This window comes from Diplotaxodon limnothrissa, linkage group LG12, assembly GCF_057381915.1.
Source record: "Diplotaxodon limnothrissa isolate DT_005_m linkage group LG12, D_limnothrissa_male_GT1.1, whole genome shotgun sequence".
NCBI lineage: Eukaryota > Metazoa > Chordata > Actinopteri > Cichliformes > Cichlidae > Diplotaxodon > Diplotaxodon limnothrissa.
In genome coordinates this window covers 15,151,852-15,173,031 of record NC_140607.1, presented here as the reverse complement: position 1 = coordinate 15,173,031, position 21,180 = coordinate 15,151,852, and the positions used below count along the sequence as shown (strand labels likewise).

General features: G+C 40.0%; 1 protein-coding gene across 1 annotated transcript; it reads right to left on the bottom strand.

Annotated features, from left to right (window-relative positions):
• Positions 1-1,120: 1,120 nt before the first annotated feature.
• Positions 1,121-19,566, bottom strand: LOC146621018 (phosphatidylinositol transfer protein beta isoform). The gene is made up of 11 exons (XM_085368061.1): positions 19,520-19,566; positions 17,349-17,379; positions 15,895-16,040; positions 15,569-15,660; positions 15,439-15,446; positions 15,258-15,332; positions 15,095-15,178; positions 9,690-9,767; positions 6,403-6,513; positions 5,881-6,003; positions 1,121-2,757 (listed from the first exon to the last, which is right to left on the bottom strand). Exons 1-11 carry the CDS (start codon positions 19,537-19,539, stop codon positions 2,710-2,712), a joined length of 816 nt encoding a protein of 271 aa, XP_085224187.1. The 5' UTR covers positions 19,540-19,566; the 3' UTR covers positions 1,121-2,709.
• Between the last annotated feature and the right edge of the window lie 1,614 nt (positions 19,567-21,180).

Sequence of the window (21,180 nt, the reverse complement as noted above, 5' to 3'; positions counted from 1 at the left end):
TAAGATTTTTCCTTTCCCCTCTCTCCACTGGGTTCTTGTTTTTTGTTTTTTTAAATTCATACACACATGAGGAATCATTCAAATGAACTTTGAAACACTAATTACACTGTTTGCTCAGAGACCTATGCATTCATGACCGTAACAAAGACAAAGGTGGCTCTAACACATAAAGACGATAAAAGCGAACAAGCTACATTATCTTTGCAGCCTCAAATCTTTGTCTTATTGTTAGCCTGAGAAGATTCTGTTATTGAAAACCGATGCTTCTGACAACAGTTTTCCAAATTTTCCTATATTAAATCAATATTTGCTGAACACATAAACACCATTTATTCTCTTTGGAAAAGCCAATTACCGTGGACATGGTCAGATTTGCCCTCACAGGATTGTCATTAACCAAACACACTAGAATACTTTCCTGAAAGTATTTAATCATATAATCTGCCTTGAGAAATAACGGGAAACCGATTACTAAACACAAATCCCAAATTTATGTTGGGCAATTTAAAACAGTGACACGCAACCAAAACAAACAAATATTCAAGAACATTACAAGGGAACACATGAGCAAACCACACATACTGTATACATGTAACACAAGCATAATTAATATTCAAGGCTGATGTGACACAATTCTGAAGCCTGAAGAAAAAAGAAAAGAGAGAGAGAGCTGGATGCAGAGCTGAAAAGCCAGAAAACATTAATATGGCAGCTCTTTCCAATGGCTGGTCTGAGGTAAAGATTTACATGACAAACGGTGCACGCTGGCTGTTATAGTAACAAAGTTCTGCTTGCGGGAATGGAAAGGAATTGCACTTCCACATATCAGGAAACAAAAGAATAACATACAAGTCTGCGCCCTGATAAAGCTCTTTTGTCAAGACTAGAATCAAGAATCCTAAGACGTACCAGCTAACAGCTAATGCTAACCCTTACGAGGTGTGTGTCCACCAAAGTGTTTTTCCTGAGCACGAGTGTGTCGTGTATTTACGCTACGCAAAAAATAAAACGACAGCAGCTTGAAGTGGCACTGAGCTTCTTTTCTGTGCTCAACTTTATATAAGTTGTTTAGAGCTGTAAGAGCATATCTACAGATGACAACCAGACAACCACAGTATTGATATAAAAACAGTGCTTGGAGGAACATTTTATTTGTAAACCGGCTACCAGGCACAGTCGTGTATTTGAACCGCTTTGACATAAAATATTGTGTGGCATACTAATAGATCCTCTCACATGGGAAAAACAGAACAAAACAAAAAAGAACCCAAACCTATGTGCCTCTTAAGGGTTCAACTGGGTGCCTGACATTTTCCAAAACATTTGGTGGACACACTTTAGGGCATCAGGAAAAATGGCCAGTCAGAAATGAGAGAGGTAGCTAAAACAATGGCTGGCAGCAGAGGTTCATTAAGTGTAGTAGCTCTGATAGGTGTAAAGGCCTGGACACATAAGCAACTCTACATGGTACTGGTATCCACTAGGCACTGATAAGGCAATTGCAAATCTGTAAACACAGCTAGAATGATGCAGAGGAGGGGAGGCCTTCTGGAAACTGTCTACCTCAGAGAGCCGGAGGAGCGAGAAAGGCCTCTGGTGGTGGGTTGGGTGAGTGCAGCACAGTTTGGCTTGTGACAGAGGCTGGAGGGGTGTAGCACCATCTGTGGCTGTTTTTCAGTGCAGTTTGTTTTCCTCTAGGGACATCTTTTAGAGAGGTGAATGCTGCAATGTATGTTATGTGCGACTGTTTTCAGTATAGGGTGGGGGAGAGAGTTGTAAACATATTCAAAGTAACATCCTTTAGCTAAAAGAGCTCGCGAGGATCTGCCCCTGCTTGAGTTTCTCAAAGATCAGTCAGCACAAAGGTATCCACACCTGTGAGTGAGTGTGTGTGTGAGTGTGTATGGGTAAGAATGAATTCACATGTTTATGCTCTCTGCACACTGCATGTGTCATATGACTGAGTGCGTGTGTGGGCTTCCTGTTACCTTTGCATGTGGGAGTGAGAGTGAATACCTGTACAGACATGATTGTCAGTGTTAATAAGATGCAGTGCTTCGATAAGGTGAGGGGGGTGATGGAAGAAGGATTACAACGGGCCAAGACGCCAAGGCTGTTAGTAATCACTTAATGGAGGTTATGGCAGGAAGGAACAAGAGCATGACAAACAGTCTCCTGCCAGGGAATGCAAACCACACACTGAGCCACAGTGTGTACAGTGAAGACTGGGGAAGAGACAAAGAGAGGTCACAGAGGGCATCATTCTGTGAGGAATGGGGGGTTTTTTGGTAGGGAAAAAACAGGAGGTTGGGGGAGCTGGAAATATTTGGTCCAACACCTGCCACTGTGGAATCAAGCTGATGAATTTGCTTTTGTTTTTTTCTTTAAAAAGTAAATAGCTTTTCTTTGCATCTCTGCAGAAGACTAGGTCTCAATATCCTGATGGCCATAGCCGGCCTTTCTCTGTCCAAGATCAAAATTAACCTGAGTCTCATCAGCCAGCATCGTATCGGTGGCTATAAATCAATTCCTCACTGGATAGAATGACTATGATTGGGTTAAAGCCGGGGATCTGCTCTATTGATTGCAGGTAGCAGCGCTCCCTCCTCCACAGCGTGATTCAGTTAGGGTAAAAAAGTGGCACCAAAGGAGCCCGCTTAGCAGTCTTCACAACTGCTGTCATTGTGGGTGTGGTGTTTAAAATCCTTTTCATTCATCCGCAGCGCTGGTTCCTCGCACATCACCCTTTTTGCGAAGCTGTGGGGAAAGGGAGAGAAATAACACGCGTTAGATTTATGCAAGCTAAACACGTAAGGGAGAGTTCAGATGACGGCTTCAGGAGTCGCTGGTTACTGGGAGGGGTCGGACTTCTTTCTATTCATTAAATCTTACTTTTGGCTTTGCAAACCAGTAAAAATACATTACATTTCTTTTTGTAAACTGGAAAAAGGGCAGCTCCAAAAGTCCTTATCAAGCCTCCTGTTTGTCTTCTAGGTAGATAAAAGCATCACTTTCAAATTCTCCCACCCTGAGGCTGATGGCTTTGGAAAGTCAATTAGTGTTAGAATCTGATAGCCGAACACCTTAATGGAACAGTTCAAACCAACACTGGCTCTAAACAGAGGAATAGACAGATCTGATGAAATGGCACGAGGATTCACCCTCCCACTTCTCCATCTTTTCACCCCCCAATCCTCCCTCCCTTTCTCCTCAATCACAGCACAGACTCCTTCTCAACTGCAGAATTCCATTTGTATGTTAATGAGGAAAAAGGAGCCATCTTGAAACCCCCTCGTACACACCCCGTCCTCGCATACCTCCTCCTTCCACACCATCAGCACCCAACCACTATACTTAAAGAGTTCAGATATGACTATTAGTATACAGCTTCCTTAATGCTGGGTTTTTCCATTCACCCAGTGCTGTCTTTGTCTAGAACGTGAAGGGCAGTGACTTGTGTGTAGGCTGTTCTCACCACCACCCAAATGTGACCCTGGTAACCCCTTGAGCTTTGAGGTTCAGGCTTGTTGCCCTGCTTGCCGCAGCCGTCTTTGATTGTACCAACCTGTTTACTTACTCCGAGGGAAAACTGGAAACACATGCTCAGCTGGGCGAGATGTGCGAAGGCAAATCGCAAAAATTCTGCATGCTGGTAGCGAGCCAGGAATGTTTGAGACTGGCCCACTTTGGCCGGTCCAGCCCAGATTCCTCCCTTGTTCTCCTTGTACGGCCAAAAGCTCCCAGACTGATATTTGGAGAAGTTTCAAGAGCAAGGCAGTGGAGAGGTTTAGAGTGAATGCAAGATGCAGAAACTGAAGCCTGTGATTTAGAAGTAGACTATTTTTCTATGGGGATTAACTGGACTGCAGGAACTTCTGTGTACATATATAACTACTTGTGTTAAACTTGTATGCTAGCCTTTCATAGGAGCTCTCAATTTGCAATAAAAGTAGGTTTTATTGCACATGAGCTATCAAATCGAACATTATAGCTCCTTCTTAAAACGAACAAAAGCAGTGGCAGCTCAGTAACCCTAAACGGCCTGGAATACCACAGAAGACAACTAAGAATGGAGGAATTTTTAAAGAAAAGGCCTGTTCACAACATCTAGCTACCTGAGGAGCACTCTTGAGGAGGTTGGCACACCACTGTCGAAGCCTATAATCAAAAAAATGCCTTTATTAACATGAATATAGACAGTATGTAGTACGAAGAAGGAATAAGACTAAGATTAGCAAATCATTTGTCAGACATGGTGGAGGCAATGTTATGGCATGGGCTTCTGTGGTTGCCAGCAGAACTGGGTCACTGGGTATTTACTGATGATGTGATTACTGACAGAAGTAGCAGGATGAACACTTGAAAAACACATCTGTACTGCTGAGACTCAGTCAAACACTGTTATCCTGTGTTCAAATCGCACAAAGAGAAACATTACAAAAATGCAACCGAAGATGTTTTTGTGGTGAAGAAATGGATGCTTTTCACCAGTGTTTCCTCTTAGATGACTGCTTTTGGACCTCGAATGTGAAATGGCATGTGCACACACAAGCACAAGCACAGTGGAGTAAAGCCCTTTCTCAACACCGAAGAGCGCAGAGTGAAGTCGCACCATGCCATGAACAGCTGCAATCAGCCAAGCCGTGCTGGCTCGCTCCACTGCACCGCACAGAAAAACTAAAGTCGTCTAAAGTGAGCATCTAACGAAGCTCTGTCAACTTAAAACATGAGACAATATATTAAGACTTTTCACACATAAAAGGTTCCTGCAAGCAGACACTGTTTACTGTGAAGGTCAACCCTGAACTGGATGAGCCATTAAAATGGACAGACGGATGGAATAATAATACGAATGGTTAGGTTATATAAACTACTCCAACTTAGTGATTGGTTGTTAGAAAAATAAAGAAAATGATGCTGAAGTGTGCAAACATGGACACAGAACGTAAACTAATCCCCCAACTATAGAGACTCATGCAGAGTTACGGTTGGGGGATAAAAATACCCTGCACTTGGCAGACATTGTTACACATCACAAGCTGAGGCGAGACCATCATGCACTAGCCATGGGATACACTGGAACACAGGCGGCCTACAGATGACGGTGGAAATGTTTCGAATCATAATTAGCTATATGGCACGATGCGGCACAGCCTTGCCAGGCTAACAGAAACCCCATTAAGATGCTGCCCTACCAGTAACAACAAACAGCAGTACAAAGACCTACACTTGGCCTTGCTACTCCTCTGTAGCCTTTGTACAGAACCATTCTTACGCCTCTGGATAAAAATACAATAAAGGCAATCATAGAAATGGGATTATGAGGAAGAACAAACACTGTTCTCACAGTCATCCGTTTTGTGCTGATTACCAAACAGTTTAAGGAAGTTTAGTAACAAACAAAATGCATACATGAAAAGGAAAAAATATGACGATTGATCTTAAATGTAATATTATTGATATTGAAAATATTGATTTTAAAAAAACAAAACACTAAAAACTATGAGGTTTTGAATTCACATATATTAATAAAGGGCCTTTTACTTGTGCACTCGGTAAATAACACCAGGATCCACTCAAAGAAAGTCAGCTAGATCGCACCACTAGGGGTCAAAGACTCCACAGGGAGCCCTTAAGCCACTACATTTACTCCAGCAGTCCTCCGGCTTTATCACATTAGCACACTCTACTTCTAGTGAATGGAAGACAACAGCTGGATAACTAAAATTGGTGTTACACGGATTTTGCACAGCGAATAAGAGAAATTTAACCAAAGAAAGTGCTTAGGGTTGGGAAAGTTTTATTTTCTCTTGCACCAAATCCATCACTTACCAGACTTAAAGTTAAATTTTAACTGTGATTTTCTACTTATACACTCACCTCATCCAGTTCTCTCTGCGTTTCTGCCTCCATACGCCGTATATCATCCATATTTAGCTCCACCCACTTATCAATCCAACAGAAGAGCTGGCGATGGAAGTTTGTGAAGATCCTCTTCTCTTGCTGTGGTAGATAGCAGCAGTCTTGGTTAGGACTGGGTGATGTTTAGCATCAGTCAAGTGTTTATAAGTACATTTGAAACTTGAGAAACTCTAAATACAAATTACTCTACTGTATCCTACTGGCTTAAGTTCCATTTGACTATAGAGCCCCCAAACATTACCTCATCATGTTTGCAGTTACAGCTTGCTTATAATAATTAAGCACTAATTAAGCACTGCCCACCCAGACAGAAGAGGCACAGTATTGCATGCGCAAACTTGCAATACTCTCAATCTAAATATAACTCATGAGCCAACTGTGTAAATGAGTTTTTACGTCTTCTACTATATTTCGTTATCCTGTATTTATACATGTGTAATGCCAATAAAGTTGAATCCTAATCCCAAATATGTCACTAACCTCGTGGATGAAGTTCTCCACTTTGGTCTGCAGGCCCCACCACTTGAACTTGACTGTGACTAATTTGTAGGCACACATCCTTGGGTATTCAGGATTACTATTCAGCTCTTTCTGTTGAGAGGAACAGGGAAAAGAATCCGACTTACAACCCGTCACTATATCAGAATAACGCGCTGCAAAAACTTGACAGAAACTTTCCAATGAGAGAACAGTTGTAAAAGCAGCAGAAGGCATTATTTTTGACAAATCTAAGATTCGTTCATTAATGCATAATGCTTTGGGCATGAAGGTTGCTGAAATAATTATCAACATGAAGATGTGCTGTGCACAGATAAAAGTGCCCTAATCTACAGCACACTTTCTAAATCTATCCGCTGCTTGCACTCTGCCGCGCGCTCTGAAGAAGAGAAGAAGAAAAGAGGCTGGGTGTTGGGAGGGGGGACCACAGCAAAGTGGATAAACTCCAGATGAAGGGACCATTTCTCTGCCTCCACCCTGACAGCGACACCGTTCCCGACAGGCATGTCTTTGTGGCCACAGAAGGCAGATAAAACGGTGCTCACGAAGCGATAAGGGCGCCGCAGTGCAAATCCGGTTACATTATTAACACCTAGGACCTGCTCGCCCCCAGAACACACACACTCTCCCTCTGAGAACACCTGTTTAATTAATCACTTCATTCTGGCTCAGCATTCCAAAAAGAAAATGCCACAGACCTGCCTCAATCGCCCTCATCCCACTGCCGTTTGATGCTACGATCATGGAGAAGCGTGAGAGAAGGGAAATGAGAAACATTTCTAAATTTGCAGTGGGTTTAGAAAAGTTGTCATCGCTAAAGGAGAACTTCACATGAAACGGATTCTACATCAAAACACTTACGGTGACATTTCTTCTCTCCCTCTCTGTGCCCCACTCAAAGGAGCAGAAGTTTTCAGAAATACAAAGGGTACCGATATGCAAGCATGTGTGCATGCAGAGATAGACAAGAGTTTTATTGCTCTGAGAAGCTGGCAGAAATTGTGCCTCTGTTGTCACATAACTACTTTCTCCCCCCACCTTTTCAAAAACAGTCTTTTTCCATGTCCACAGCGGACGGGAAAGTGATCTAATTAAAAACACAAAATAAAAGTTGTGCTTCTTTATTCATACTTTTTAAAGCTGTTTGGCTGCCTTTGTTCTGCAAAAATTCTTGAAGCAGAGGAAAGTTTCCCATGGTGAACTTTGAGGGCTCCACTGCAGAATAGAAATCCTCTGTGCTCCAACAGCGAACAGGACCCGGTCGTGTGGCTCCGGGGTACGGCGGGGTTTACAGGCGAAAGCAACATAACTACTGACAAAGTTTCTCTGTGGATGAGCTACTTTTTGACTTTTTACCCCTTATCAAAATATGTCCCTCTTTATACAGAACTGCTGTTTGCCAATTTAGACTCTGAGTCCACAAACGGACACTTTACTTCCAGCTGTGGACGAAGCCTGAGTGTTCTTGCAGCTCTGTAAGTTACCTGTAAAAGACTTTTAATGCCTAGATCTCATCACATAAACCTGCTGCAGGCACATCCACACAAAACACAATCTTTGGCTGACCCAATATGTCCAAGCTGCACTTTGGAGATCAAAACATTGCAGCAACTACATACAATGCACATGACTGTACAAAGTCATGAAATATAGAAGCAAAATCCATGAGAGCAAGACTACTAATCCAGGTCTTGATTAGGGATGGGTATCGTTTAGGTTTTATCCGATACCGGTGCCAAATCGGTACCTTTGAAACGGTGCCGGTGCTCAAACGGTGCTCAAACCGGTGCTTAAAGAATGGAGAACACAAAATTGGTCCAAAAACCTCTCATGTTCAGCTGGTTTTTTGTAAAAAGATAACAATGTGTGCCTTTTCTGCAGCTATGGGGCATATATGGTATCACTCTTGGCTGGAAGCAGTGCTTAATCAATGGAAAAAACACAAACTTTGTCCAAAACCTCTCATGTTTAACTGTTTTCCACTTTTTCTTTGGTCATTTTAGCCTTTTTGGCCAGGGTGAAGGGAGCGTCTGCCATCAAACAAGAAGACAGCCGCATGTAGCTATGATGAGGTTTGCTAGTTCACTTTACATGCATTAATGTAATAACGTGGTTAGCCTACTCAACGTAAATTACACACTAACAACATTAAGCTACTCACGCAGAGAAGAACGGCTGCTGCTGCCATCATCATCCGTCATCATTTCTGCTACACTGGCAGGGCTAGGGGCCAGGACTCTCCTCTTCGGGTTTTTTGGGGGATATTGCTAACTCCGGGTCAGATAACAGGCAACCCACGCACAGTAGATGCGCTCTGTGTGAGGTCTCGCAGCAAGCTATCATACGGCGCATTTCTGGGCTTTTTTAAAAAACGCTATGCGTCGCCAGCTGTTTCATCGGATTTGAGGTGTTACCTCCTTTGACAGTATCACAGTATCAGCTTAAAGCACTTGTTGCAGGCTGCTGAGTTTGCATCTTTTGCTGTGAAGTACAGCCAGACTTTTGACCGCTTCGCCTTGGGCATTTTTAATCCGTAGCTCTGCATAAAAGAACGCACGTACCTGGACCTGCCTACTATCCTCGGAAACGTAAAATTATTGGCTAGAAGTGAATCACAGCTCAGGAAAAAAAGCACCGAAATGTTCGCTGCTTTTCGGTCTGGTTACTACCGTTTATGTCAGATGGCACCGGACACCGGTACCCATCCCTAGTCTTGATGGCCAGATATATACCCATTTTCCTATAACTTGGCAAATGGGTCAAATGTTTGCCTCCGTTGTTGTTGTTTTTTTTTTGTTTTTTTTTAAAAGCACCCTGTGGCCTAAGGCCGTGTTCAAAACTCTTAGATGCATCGCATTTCATTTAAAAAAACGAAAGCAAGAAAGAAAGAAAAATCCACTTCTGCTGTATTTACATTGAGCATCCACACTAATTTGCCTTTTTAGGGCTCCCAGAGAGGAAACTTTTGTCAAAACTGCCAACCCCAAGAGGGCTGAAATAGTTGACACAGATATTAGCATTCATCGCCTAATTGAGTTTGATTGGTAACTACATGCTACCTTGGATTTATACCACCCAAACATGTGATCCTTTGTCAGAAGAAAGTCAAAGAAATAAGAAAGAAAAAGCCCTTATTGTCTATGTAAGCAGCCACTGTGCAGTTGAAGTCTGTATTTTATCAAATGATTATTTCTGAACTGGTGCTGAAACAGTCACATGGATGTAGACCATTTTCAGTTAAAAATATATGTAGTTTACAACAGCATTACCTTCCAGTTGGGACCAAGAGGTCCTCTCCCAGTCTTGACAGACTTGAAAATGGCAGGATCCTCATCTTCCTTGTAGTCCTACAATGAAACTTTCAGTTACTTTCATTAGTAGAATATATAGCACAGAATATTTAACAAAGCTGAGGCAAGCTTATTTATGAATACTGGTATTTGTTTCACCTTGCAACAAGAGCCAAGAAATCAGCAGGATTTTACCCCAATTTAAAAAAAAAACAAAACATAGACACCGTTTTTAAATGAAAAGATGGAAATGTGGGACAACTATTCAACGACGAGAGTAAGGGAACAAAGAGCAGAAACAGCTTAGCTACAAGAAAAGTCAGAAGAGGGCTCCTCCCTTTTCACAAATCCTTCCATCTCTGCAGATAATGTCACAAAGCAGGACTAGAACACAGCTGTGCTCACAAGTGGCTTGAAGATAAGACCGATCTGTGTATGGGGGCTCTGACACTTGTTTAATTAGGGTGAGGATGCCAGTTAACATAAGTGAATGTACTTGCATCTACCTGTTGTGTGCTGATGAGGATTTGTGCTGCTTATTTAAGTTTGTATGTCTGCAGCTCCAACTGCAAAATAACCTTTTACCCCATATACAGTATCCAATTCAAAAGGTCATGTCCTGCCAACATATTCTGGTGAACTAAGCACTTTTGCCCTTTAATTTTTTCCCCCAATGCACCAAGATCTTTTTGTATTAAAGGGTATAGTAAAATGTAGAGGGATACTGAGCACACGTGACGAGCACGAAAAACTTAACAGACCTGACTTTCTCATAAAAAAATAAAAATAAAAATAAAAAAAAAAGACAAGAGAAATAATAATACAAATAAATGAAATGGCTTTAAAATTATCAACAGCTCAAGGGCCCAGCAATTTTAAATAAATCATGATGCGCCTGAAGCTAAAAGCTACTTTTTCAGGGCTACTATCCAACAGGAGGGTGCCAAACGTGTGGAAAGAAATAAAAACGCACCACTAAAAAACACACACACAAACACACACACACACACACACACGCGCACACACACTCTCTAATTTGGGTGTTTTAATGCTGAGAGCTCCATCACTATAACAATACACTGTGCTGCACTAATGAGGTCTGTGAATCGATGTGCCGTGGTACGCGAAAAGAAGCCATTTCTAAAAGAGTGTGTATTAGACTGCAAGTGTGTTTACGTCGAGTGTGTGTTTGTCTAGTTCCGGCACACGCAGCACTGTGAACCTTAATTACACTAACAAACTCATCTGTGCTGGCGGTACGCCCCAGAGCCTGCAGTCATGCCCGAGGCTGAGGGCTGATAGGGCCCTCAGACACAACACACTCCTCCAGCAAGGCAAACACGTCCGCCTCGTTAACTACCCACCGCAAACAAACATGTACACACACAGAAACTAGGGCTTCTCGGCCAAATAGCCACATGTATGCTTGCACGCATACCGGCAGTCACATTGAAATGAGGCAATGTGATGTCAAATAAGAGCAATAACCTGCAACATCTTCAAATATGATTTCAGAGATTCCAAGCAGTATTCAAATCTTTAATTTATCCTCAACTGGTATGTGTACGTTTTTAAATACAAAGATCTCTCCAGTCAGCTGGCTGTATTGGGACACACTCCTGAAATCAACTATTTTTAATGCACTGTGTTATTACAGCACAGCAAACACATTTTCAAACGGTGCAAAGAAACAGACCACAAAAAACACAAGTAAACAAAACAAAACTAAGAAGTAACATAGCCCAATAAAGCAGAACAGTCAGCCAAGTACACGACAGCCCAGAGAGCAATTAATGTTCTGTGTCTTTATAAAGAAATACAAAGAGAGACTGGGGAAAAACTCACAGACAAACCAAACCAAAATAAAAAAATACCAAGGAGATGGGCTGGACCTGATGCCAACTTCAGTAAAATATTTATAAAATGGGTCAGGATTGACTAAAGGTTTATGAAGATTGCCAAAGATTCTCTTCACTTGCAATGCTCTACTTATCGTCGATGCCACGAGCACAGGCAGCTTTTTCAGCTCCATGAATGCATAATCATACCTGAAAAATCAAGTATGTTGCTGTAAGAACAACATACACAACTGTTTTGAAGCTCATGACAGCCTGTAAATAAAATCCAAATGTTGAGTTAAGTACTAAAAAATGTGCTCCAGTCTCTCTCGTGCTTTTTAAAGTGGTGCCTGGCTGACATATGACTTGGTGAGTTACAAATCTGAGATATCTGCGAATAGTTTTTTCCTCACAGACACACAAAACATCAACATACACATTAAGTAAAGTGACTCTAAACTAGTCGTAGGTCTAAATTAGGGCTGAACGATATATCGCATTTGCGATAATATCGCGACATGATCAAGTGCAATTTTCTAACCGCAAAGGCTGCGATTACACTCTGGACATGTCCAAATTCATGGGCTGCATCCTCCTGAGGCCGCATTTGTAGACCGATTACGTCACAGCGACGCGCCGAAGGCTGTCCAAATTACTACCATATCCCAGAATTCATAGCGCGGCCCAGCCAAACTCCAGTTTCCAACAATGGCGGCCGCTACTAAGTTTTAAAATTACTCATACTAATCTTTCTGGGTCACAAAATAAACTTTTAAAATATTTTCAGGCGAGAAAGTAGTTGTGTAAACATCAAATATCTGCTCGGTTTATCAAGATATCCCATATTTGCAAAAGTGCTTCGACGTTTTCAGAGGCGTCTGCTACCCACCAGCTCGACAGCTAGCCGGGAGCTCGAGGGTTACTGATGCGGCCGAGAACGGCACAACTCCCGGCACATCATTTTCAGATCACCGCGGAGTTTCGCTGCTCGGGTTAAACGTAATATATAAGTCACTTAGACAACCTAAAAATGTTATTGTTGGGCTTTTTTCAGTGTTTTGTTTGTTCGTGAGTAAATCGGTTTGGCTGAGATTAAAGTTATTAGATTAGATAAAATAAAACTTTATTAATCCCCCGGGTGGGTTCCTCCTTGGTTTTCACACAGCTGACTAAACGTCAAACAGAAAACTTATTAAACAGAAGTATGAGACAGTCGAGAATTTACGCCAGTGTCTGGTTATATTTTAGATAGCAAGAAGCAGACGGCCGAGTTTATTAAACTCCACCGAGACAGCGGTGACGCTAATCAGAACTAGACCGTCCAATTTCACGCCTTTAAATTTTAAAGGCGTGTTTGTGTGTGTGTTTATACAATTGCTATTATGTTTGCACTTTATGTGTAATGTTACTGACTGCAGAGATCAGTAAGATGTGTGTATTTTTTATTTATTAGTTTTATTTATTTAATATTATTTTTTAATTGAATGACTGTCTAGTAGTTCACAGATGTCGAAAAACTGAGTGTGGTAAAGCCACTGATTTTTTTTATGTATATTTCTGCAATCTGCACATTGTACTGACTTTCATTTTAATGTTTACACCAGGGTTCCTTGTCAGCACTTTATGCTCAGATGTTTGTAAGCTAAAAATAAACTATTGTGTATGTTCAAATATACTGTTGTGATTGAAGAAGTTAAATAAAAATGTCAGTCATCAATTCATGCATCACCTCATGTCATCATAACAGAGGTCTGTCTTCCAGGAAAGAACAGTTTAAAATTAATGTAATATAGTATTGGCCATACTATATGATGTATTGCTTGTCTTTGTTTAATAATACAGAAGACAAAGACCTTAAAAAATAATCGCATATCGCATCGCAATCGCAATATTGGGGCAAAAAAATCGCAATTAGATTATTTTCCATAATCGTTCAGCCCTAGTCTAAATGTAAATGATTGTCTGTGGCTCTGTGTTAGCACCATGGCCCTGAAGCAATTTTTAGGAGGGAAGAAGAAGGGAAAAAAAAGGATGGATAAGCACTGTTTGTGAACCTGGAAAACTAAAAAATATATAGACACAATATCCTTATTTTTATTATCTAAAACTGAGGATATTGTATGACTACAATAGGCTTTGATAGACGCGTTTATTGTGATTCTGGATGTCTACAAGACTAAGTCAAGTACTTTCAACAAGTTTTTTGTTTTTTTGGGAGTTTTTTTAACTGTAAAATCTGTAATGATTTTGCCAAACCTATTCCTGACATATGCCTGCCAAACAATAATAATTTTAAAAAACCCTAAAACTAAAAGTGAAATTAATATAAACTACACACATTTTCAAACAATAAAAACAAAATTGAAACGAGAAACACACTTTGGAAACTAAAGCTAAAGCCCAGCAAAAAAGTAGAAGAAAAAAAAAATCATTGTGAATAAACAGCTTAGCAGGAGCTAGAAGATACTGAATTCTAATCTGTCTAACAGTCATTATAATTTTCAAAATATTTTATTAGCCTCCCTGAAACTGTAGTAATAGTCAGTGAATATGCACAGACACATTAAGTGCTACTTCTTCTTTAACTAGGACATCCGGTTGATTACCAGTTTATATTAACTGAAAAAAACAAAACAAAACAGAAAAACAGATGCACACAGCTCTGCTTGTGTTAAAGCCTTGATCACATCTTGTGAGTCCACTAGGGTCCACTCAGGTCCTAGTGATCAGTTGTTTATGAGACAGAGCACAGTGTCTGCATATCTGCCAGTTTTTCCTGTCCGCTGTGGATTTACACTACAATGCACCAACTACAAGTACACCCCAAGTGGCGGACTTCAAAGAATGACTACTTGGCTGTCAGGACTTTGGCTGTCTGTGTCCGTAGCTGAGAATAATCAATGCTTAAGAGCAAGACAAAGTTGAGCAGAGAAACCACATGCTGTGACAACATGTGATTTATATGGACGGCGTGATTTCTGACCAAACCAAGAGCAAATCTTTACTACATAAACTAAACCGATTTAGCCAAAAGATTGTTCCCTGAAACTCCACAGATGAAACGACCATGTGTCAGTTAGCTCGTCTGTATTGTTTTCATGAATTAAACTCTGACTCTAACAGTTTGAGAGTGCTATATAGGCAAGAGAAAGGATCGCACAAACACCGTTTATTCTGGATTTTAAATTGGACTGCAGTAATATCACACCAGAGAAACATGCAGTAAGTCATAAGTCACACAGACTGCTCAGTAGTAACAAAATGCTCTTTCAGCTACTTTCAGATATGTATGCAATTCAATAAATTGGTTAGACGAGAATAGAAAGAAAGTGCTGTTTCATTTCATCAGTGTTATTCATCTGCATCCCTATTACATAGGAAAGGCTAGATGTCATTTTTCTCTCTCCCTGGAAAACGCATATATATTCAAATTAAATCATAAACAGAGCCATAAAACACCTGCTTACGAAACATTCTCATGACAAAGAACTGTAATAATCAAAGTTGTCCACATGAAGGCGCCATACTGTGTATGAAGCTACTTACAGCATGGGCCACTTGACTTCTGTCTGCAATGTCAATGGGCACCACCGTTACATTCTTCCACGTGGAACTGTCTAGTTTGTGCACCTGAGCAAATACAAAAAGATATGTTAGAAAATAAAACTCATGATTCATACTAGACATCCGTTTGCTTTGATGTCCTCACATTTTCTTGCGTTCCAAGGTCTGGTTTGTGCCATGTCTCAATTTTAATGAAGAAATTATCTTTCATATATTCATTCTAGAATAAAGAGAAAGAAGAAACATAATGAAGAAAAAAAAAATTATGTAATTCTTTTCTTATTAACTTTAATCTTAGCTAATAAAACCCATTTAGGGTTACATACCGTCACAACTGTTCCAGGTTAAGCATGAAGGAAAAAAGGGGGGGAAGAAAGACAAGACATGTTAATTTAAAAGTGAGAAGAAGAGTTTCAAGGCAAACCTAAACTAAGTGGTGCTGGGAAGGGGACTCACTGGTTCTGCAGTAGGGGTAGGCATTCCAAGCCTTTTCATGGAAAATCAGGGCACCTTCAGGAGCTAGGAGTCTCACAAATCCTGGGACTTTACTGTAGGGTGTGGTGGAGGGTAGGAGGTACAGGTAAGAGAAAGGAAGGAGGAAGACTTATCACCTATTTTTTCTATAGCAAAGATTGCACAGTTAGCAACTGAACTGAAAATGCTTCACAGATAAGACAACACTGACACTGCCTGGTAGCACTGCACTATTACACTATAAGAAAGAATCAATGAAGCCAACAGTGGAGTTCTAAAAAACAAGAAATACAAAGGAAAGCACATACCTCTTTAGGTGGTAAATTTTGTGTGTGTACTGTCCTTTTTCTCCATCTTTTTCATATGGCTCATTCTTGAGTACCTCAATGCCCTCACCACCACCCGTCTCATTTTTACTCGCTTCAGCCACAGAAAACAGCTGCCCCACTTGATACTGCAAGACAAACATCATAATATAAAAACATGATGCTAGACAGTAGATTTAAGTACTTTTTACTGTGACATACATCTAAATCATAAACCAATTCTTTCTCTTCCTAACATTTTGAAAGTTTCCATCTAATAAAATGATATAGGCTTATTGTGAACACAGCAACGCTTTATAACCAAACAGTAATCAATGTACATTACTCCTGAGAGCTCAAGGGCAACACAGGAAATCTAAAACTGTCAGAAAAGTAAATCAAATATTTTATATGGATGACATTTTTTTTTAATTCATTCATTTCTCTCTGTCTTTCCCATACAGTGAAATTGTAGGAACAGAACCCAACCCATGACCTGTTTTGTAAAACTGTGCAAAAAAAAGTAACCATAAAATTCTTAAGCTCTATTATTGTCCTGCTGCCACTCTAGTGTAGGTTAGATTTCTATAACGTGCAGAGAAAACTTGCTGAAGAGCTAAATGTTTAAGCCAGCTTTTTCAGTTCTGCTGCTGTGTTCCCCAATTCCACCATCTTAAAGCTAAATTAACTTACTTATGATGTTTGAACATCAAACAGCAGAAGAAGAGAATGACTAATAATCAGCTACCATAAGTCTTGTTAACATTTCTTCCACAAAGACAAGAATTACTTTTCAAATATTTTGAATTTGGATATGCAGCACTAATTGCCAAGAGATTGTATCCCAGCAGCTGGCTGAAAGTCTGGGATTTATTACAGAAATGTCTCTAAACACAGAGAACGATTGCTGGCTCAAACAAACAACATCTGCAAAATTAAGCTTTTTCTTGGTTTTAGCAGCCAGCAGCCAAAACAACAGAAATGATACAACATTGCCATGTCTTTATTATCAGCGAGTGGAAAAGAACTGTCTTAAACAAAAGGCACATGTCAGAGACTTGCAACATTTCCTTTTGGCCACGCCACAGTGACACATTAAAGCCCAAAAAAGGAACTGAGGGTTGACTCAGTTTAAACAGTCAGACTAACTGAGGATGGACTTTTTTTCAAGCATCAATATGGGCTCGTTTACAACCACACAAACAGTACAGGCACTATAGAAAAGAAACTACATATTTGTAAGTATGAAGAAGTGCATTTCATATCCTTTAACATTATTATGACTTTTTCCTTATTTAGTTATTATTAATTTATTGTAACTTTTTATGGCTGTTAATGTCATTATTTTGTTATTGTCAACATGATTATGTGTCAACGGCATCAACAAAGAAAATATAAGCAGACTTGACAAAAAGTTAATCTTAATAGCATAACAAGCTATTAAGCCACTTACTCACCTCTTCGACACTACAGGGTAAAACCACACGGCTGCAAAAGAGAGAAACATATGATGAGTAACTTTCATGAAGCACGCATTTCTCAAATCCGCTGTTTCATATTAGACAATTTCATGAGATAAACTATCATTCCACATCAATCTAAAGCAGCGACCCATATATGAGAAGGAGTATTCTTCTAGACGTATGCCGACATTTGTATTTTTAAGAGTGAGTTAGAGCACATACTAATAGGACAAAAAAAAGAAAACACTGCAGATGCATGTGGCATAAATAATACAGTAATAATACATCCTAAAACAATAAAACTGACTCTGGAGCCTGAAATGTCTCTACATCTTGGCAGTAAAGCCTGTATAGCCTTTGTTATTGAGATTATTTATAAAAAGGTTCAGTCTCTAAATATTACTCATTACCATGCCAAATCAGCATGCACATTTACTCACGCCTTATATTATTGTCTGTATTCACAATGAATGCAACATGACAATTGCCTGTCAGGTCACACAGTATGCAGAAAAGTCCAGAAGAAGCAATGAGAACATAACTACAGGGACTCCGGATTACAAAACCAGAAGAACCACGATGACACACAGAGACCTGCTCACTGCCAGGAACAGGAAGACACTCAAAGTTACTCTTCCTGAGGGAAAAATACTTCTAGAACCACCCATAGTGACATACTGCTGACATCAGCAAGATGAGAGGAACCTATTACTAGACCTGGTTGAAAAAGTTAGAGCTGAATTAAGACAAAACTTTATGGGACTACAGAAAGTTTATTTTGTTGTTGTTGTTTGTTTGTTTTTTAATAATGTGAGTTAGGTGGGGCCAGAAATACAGTGAGCTTAGCCGAAGCAGTTTAATTAAGAAGACAAAACAGATCTGAATCTATTATTCAAGATTTCTAACCATTAAAGACCATCCCTGGTCAAACAAGGCTGAACTAAATGTCATCCACCATCAGATGTTTTGTTTCAATGCTGCTAGGACTTGTAATTAGTGACGTTTAAGTTTGAAGCAAACAAAATGTGCAGGCAACATCAGAAGATGTCAAATTTATCAAACCATGTGAGCCTGAGTGCAGTGAGTGATTGTGGGGTGTTAGGGATGCGGGAACAGTCTTCCTTCACTCCTGTAGGCCAGTAAGTGGCCACATGCAATAGTGCAGGTAGTGCCAATTCAGACTTCCAGTGCTTCTTTTTGCTTACCACACAGGGACTTTCATGGAATTAGGGCGCCACAGTGCTGAGGTGCATGCTGGCAGCAATACTGTGTTATATTTAAGGAATAAGACAATGTTGTAACAAGGTTTTTACATAAGTCAAATCTAAGTCAATCCTTATTTTCAGAATTCCCGTGCGATGCAAAACATGACCCATTCACATCCTCCATCTACCCATTTATATTCACTTTCTTTATCTCTAAAAACGTTTAAGTGTTCAGTCTTCCTGCCTTGAACCCAATTCATTTGGTAAGATGTGAAGTAAGAAGCCTGCTTACATATTCAGCCTAACCCAAGGATAGCGGTTTTACAAATGGAAACTGAAATCTTTTATGCAATTTCAAAACCCAAAAGGCTAAGGCTAACAGCTGCTAGCTTCGTCTTTACTACATGCAAAATGATTGATGCTTGAAACAGACAGGAGTGAACAAACTACCAATTCGTTAAGTAATCAAAATGTGTTATGCTGGGGTGATTAGCTGGCGCCGACAGTTTCTGAGTCAATACTGCAAAGACAGCGAGAACTTACAGCTTCCAGTTAACTTCCCCTCAGGTTAGGCAGTTAGCTAAATTAGCGTTAGCAACTCGGGTGCCAATTCGAGGCTTTGAAAAAGAAAATGTCTGCGCTTTAAAACCACATAACAAAAACCGCAGATTGAAGCGTTTAGAAGCCATCAGCTTGGCGATAACATATGAGAAACTACAGGAAACCAGCAGCTGTCAGAGAATGACAATCTGCTGTCAAAGCCGGTAGGCCAGAGACGCTCTTGGCCAATCCCATCCTCCCCTCGTGTGCCTGACGCTGACCCCGAGACAAGATGAAAAGTTTGCATCAGCGCACAGGGACTGAAAAAAACTGCCGTGAGTGCACGGATCTATACTAACCTATAGAGTGCTTTCAGAAATAATAAGAAAAGTACAGTTTAAACAGAAACCCCGCACTTACTACTCCTTGATGAGAACCATCTTAACTTCTTCCTCTCAGTAGTGCCCAGCTACCACTAACTGACGTCATGGGCTACTAAGTGAGGCGGCAGGTCCCTCCTTCTGCAGCGGTGATTTGCGGAATGACGGAGAGGTGGGCCTAACGATTGGCATCATCCAATGAAATCTCTCTTTGGTGACTTTAAACCCACCCACTGTATTTGAGGATGGATTACTTAGAATTCCACACTTGAACGCGTAAAAAATATATAAATATACTAAATATACTAAATATATAATATATTAATAATTTAAAAAGTTGAGCATGTGGTTCCATTAATCTATAAATCTGTAAATAATAATTACTCCATATTTAATTAAAGACGGTACAAAGACACAAACACTGAAACCGAAATGTAATTTTCTTTTGTTGTTACTGAAATAAGCAAGGTATTCCCTGAAAAAGATGACTGGATAGTAGCTTATGTTATCCCAAAACCTATATATACTGTGTAGGATTAGGTGTGCAAGTTACCCATGTCTTGTGCATCAGTCCATATTTTTCCATATTTGTTGCACCATATTTGTTTCAGGTCATCAAACAAATTGTAATATTTAACAGAGAAGTAAATATAAACTGCAGTATTTAAATGATAATTTCATTTAAAAGCTACTATACCTATCAGGCCCTGTTAATAACCAGACCTGGGTGTGACTAGTTTAACTGGACTAGCTTTCCAAAAACATAAACACAACCCCAAAAAAAAACCCCATAGAAGTTTGACAAACATACAAAAAGAAACCCCCGTAAAGGGCAAAAAGTGTCAGGGCACTGTCTGTGACCCAGTGTTTTCTAGTTCTGGACATCATGCTATTTGCTTTTGAATATTCATTGCGATTCTTAGGTTCATGGTTATTCTTTCATCATGTTTTAAGTTTGTTTCTGTTAGCCTTCAGTTCTTAGCAATCTTAGTTCTCTCTCAGTGTCTAATCTTCTTCTGTGTTTAGTCAGTCTTTGTCGCCGTGTTTACTCGTGTCTCCCCAGTCACTGTGTCAAGCTTGCGTCTGTTGTTTCCTGTCCTATTTTGATAGTCTCCTGTCCTGTATCCAATGTGTTCACTTTGTTCAATCTGATTTGTTCCTCCTGTGTTGTCCAGCTGCCTCTACTTCCCTGATCATCCTTTTGTGTATTTATTGTGTGAGTTTCCTTTTGTCCCTCGTTATATCATCTGTTCATCTAAGCTCATGTTTCTGATCTCGGTTTCCATGTTTCAGGTTTTCACATTCCAGGTATCTAGTGTTTAGTATATACCTTCCTCCAGTTTAGCATTGTTAGTTTAAGCTTAGTCCCCGTCCATCTTTCTTTTTAATTTTTTTGTACAGCCAAAAATAAACTGTTTTCTTTTCGTTAAGTCCAGTTCCGTCTCCTTAGTCTGTATTTGCGTCTGCTCTCTCTACTCCAGAGGATCTGACGTGACAAAAAGAGGGCAAATATTTTTCTCATTATATTGTTCATATTACTTTCAGCTTTAGCCATGTTATATTTGTACTATATTCAAGTAAATATAAGATTTAAATGATATGCTAATCATTTCTCTTTTTGCGACAGCCGTCCCAACTTGAACTGGAATAAGGTCTCTATAGATGTATGAAGCCACACAAAAGAATAATGTCAAGAATACA

Excerpts from the sequence above, each read along its gene's own strand:
- LOC146621018 (XM_085368061.1), bottom strand. The coding sequence starts at position 19,539 with ATGGTTCTCATCAAGGAGTA. Across the intron at positions 16,041-17,348 it reads TACCCTGTAGTGTCGAAGAG|TATCAAGTGGGGCAGCTGTT; the intron begins GTGAGTAAGTGG and ends TTTGTCTTGCAG. Across the intron at positions 6,514-9,689 it reads CTCTTGGTCCCAACTGGAAG|AAAGAGCTGAATAGTAATCC; the intron begins GTAATGCTGTTG and ends TCCTCTCAACAG.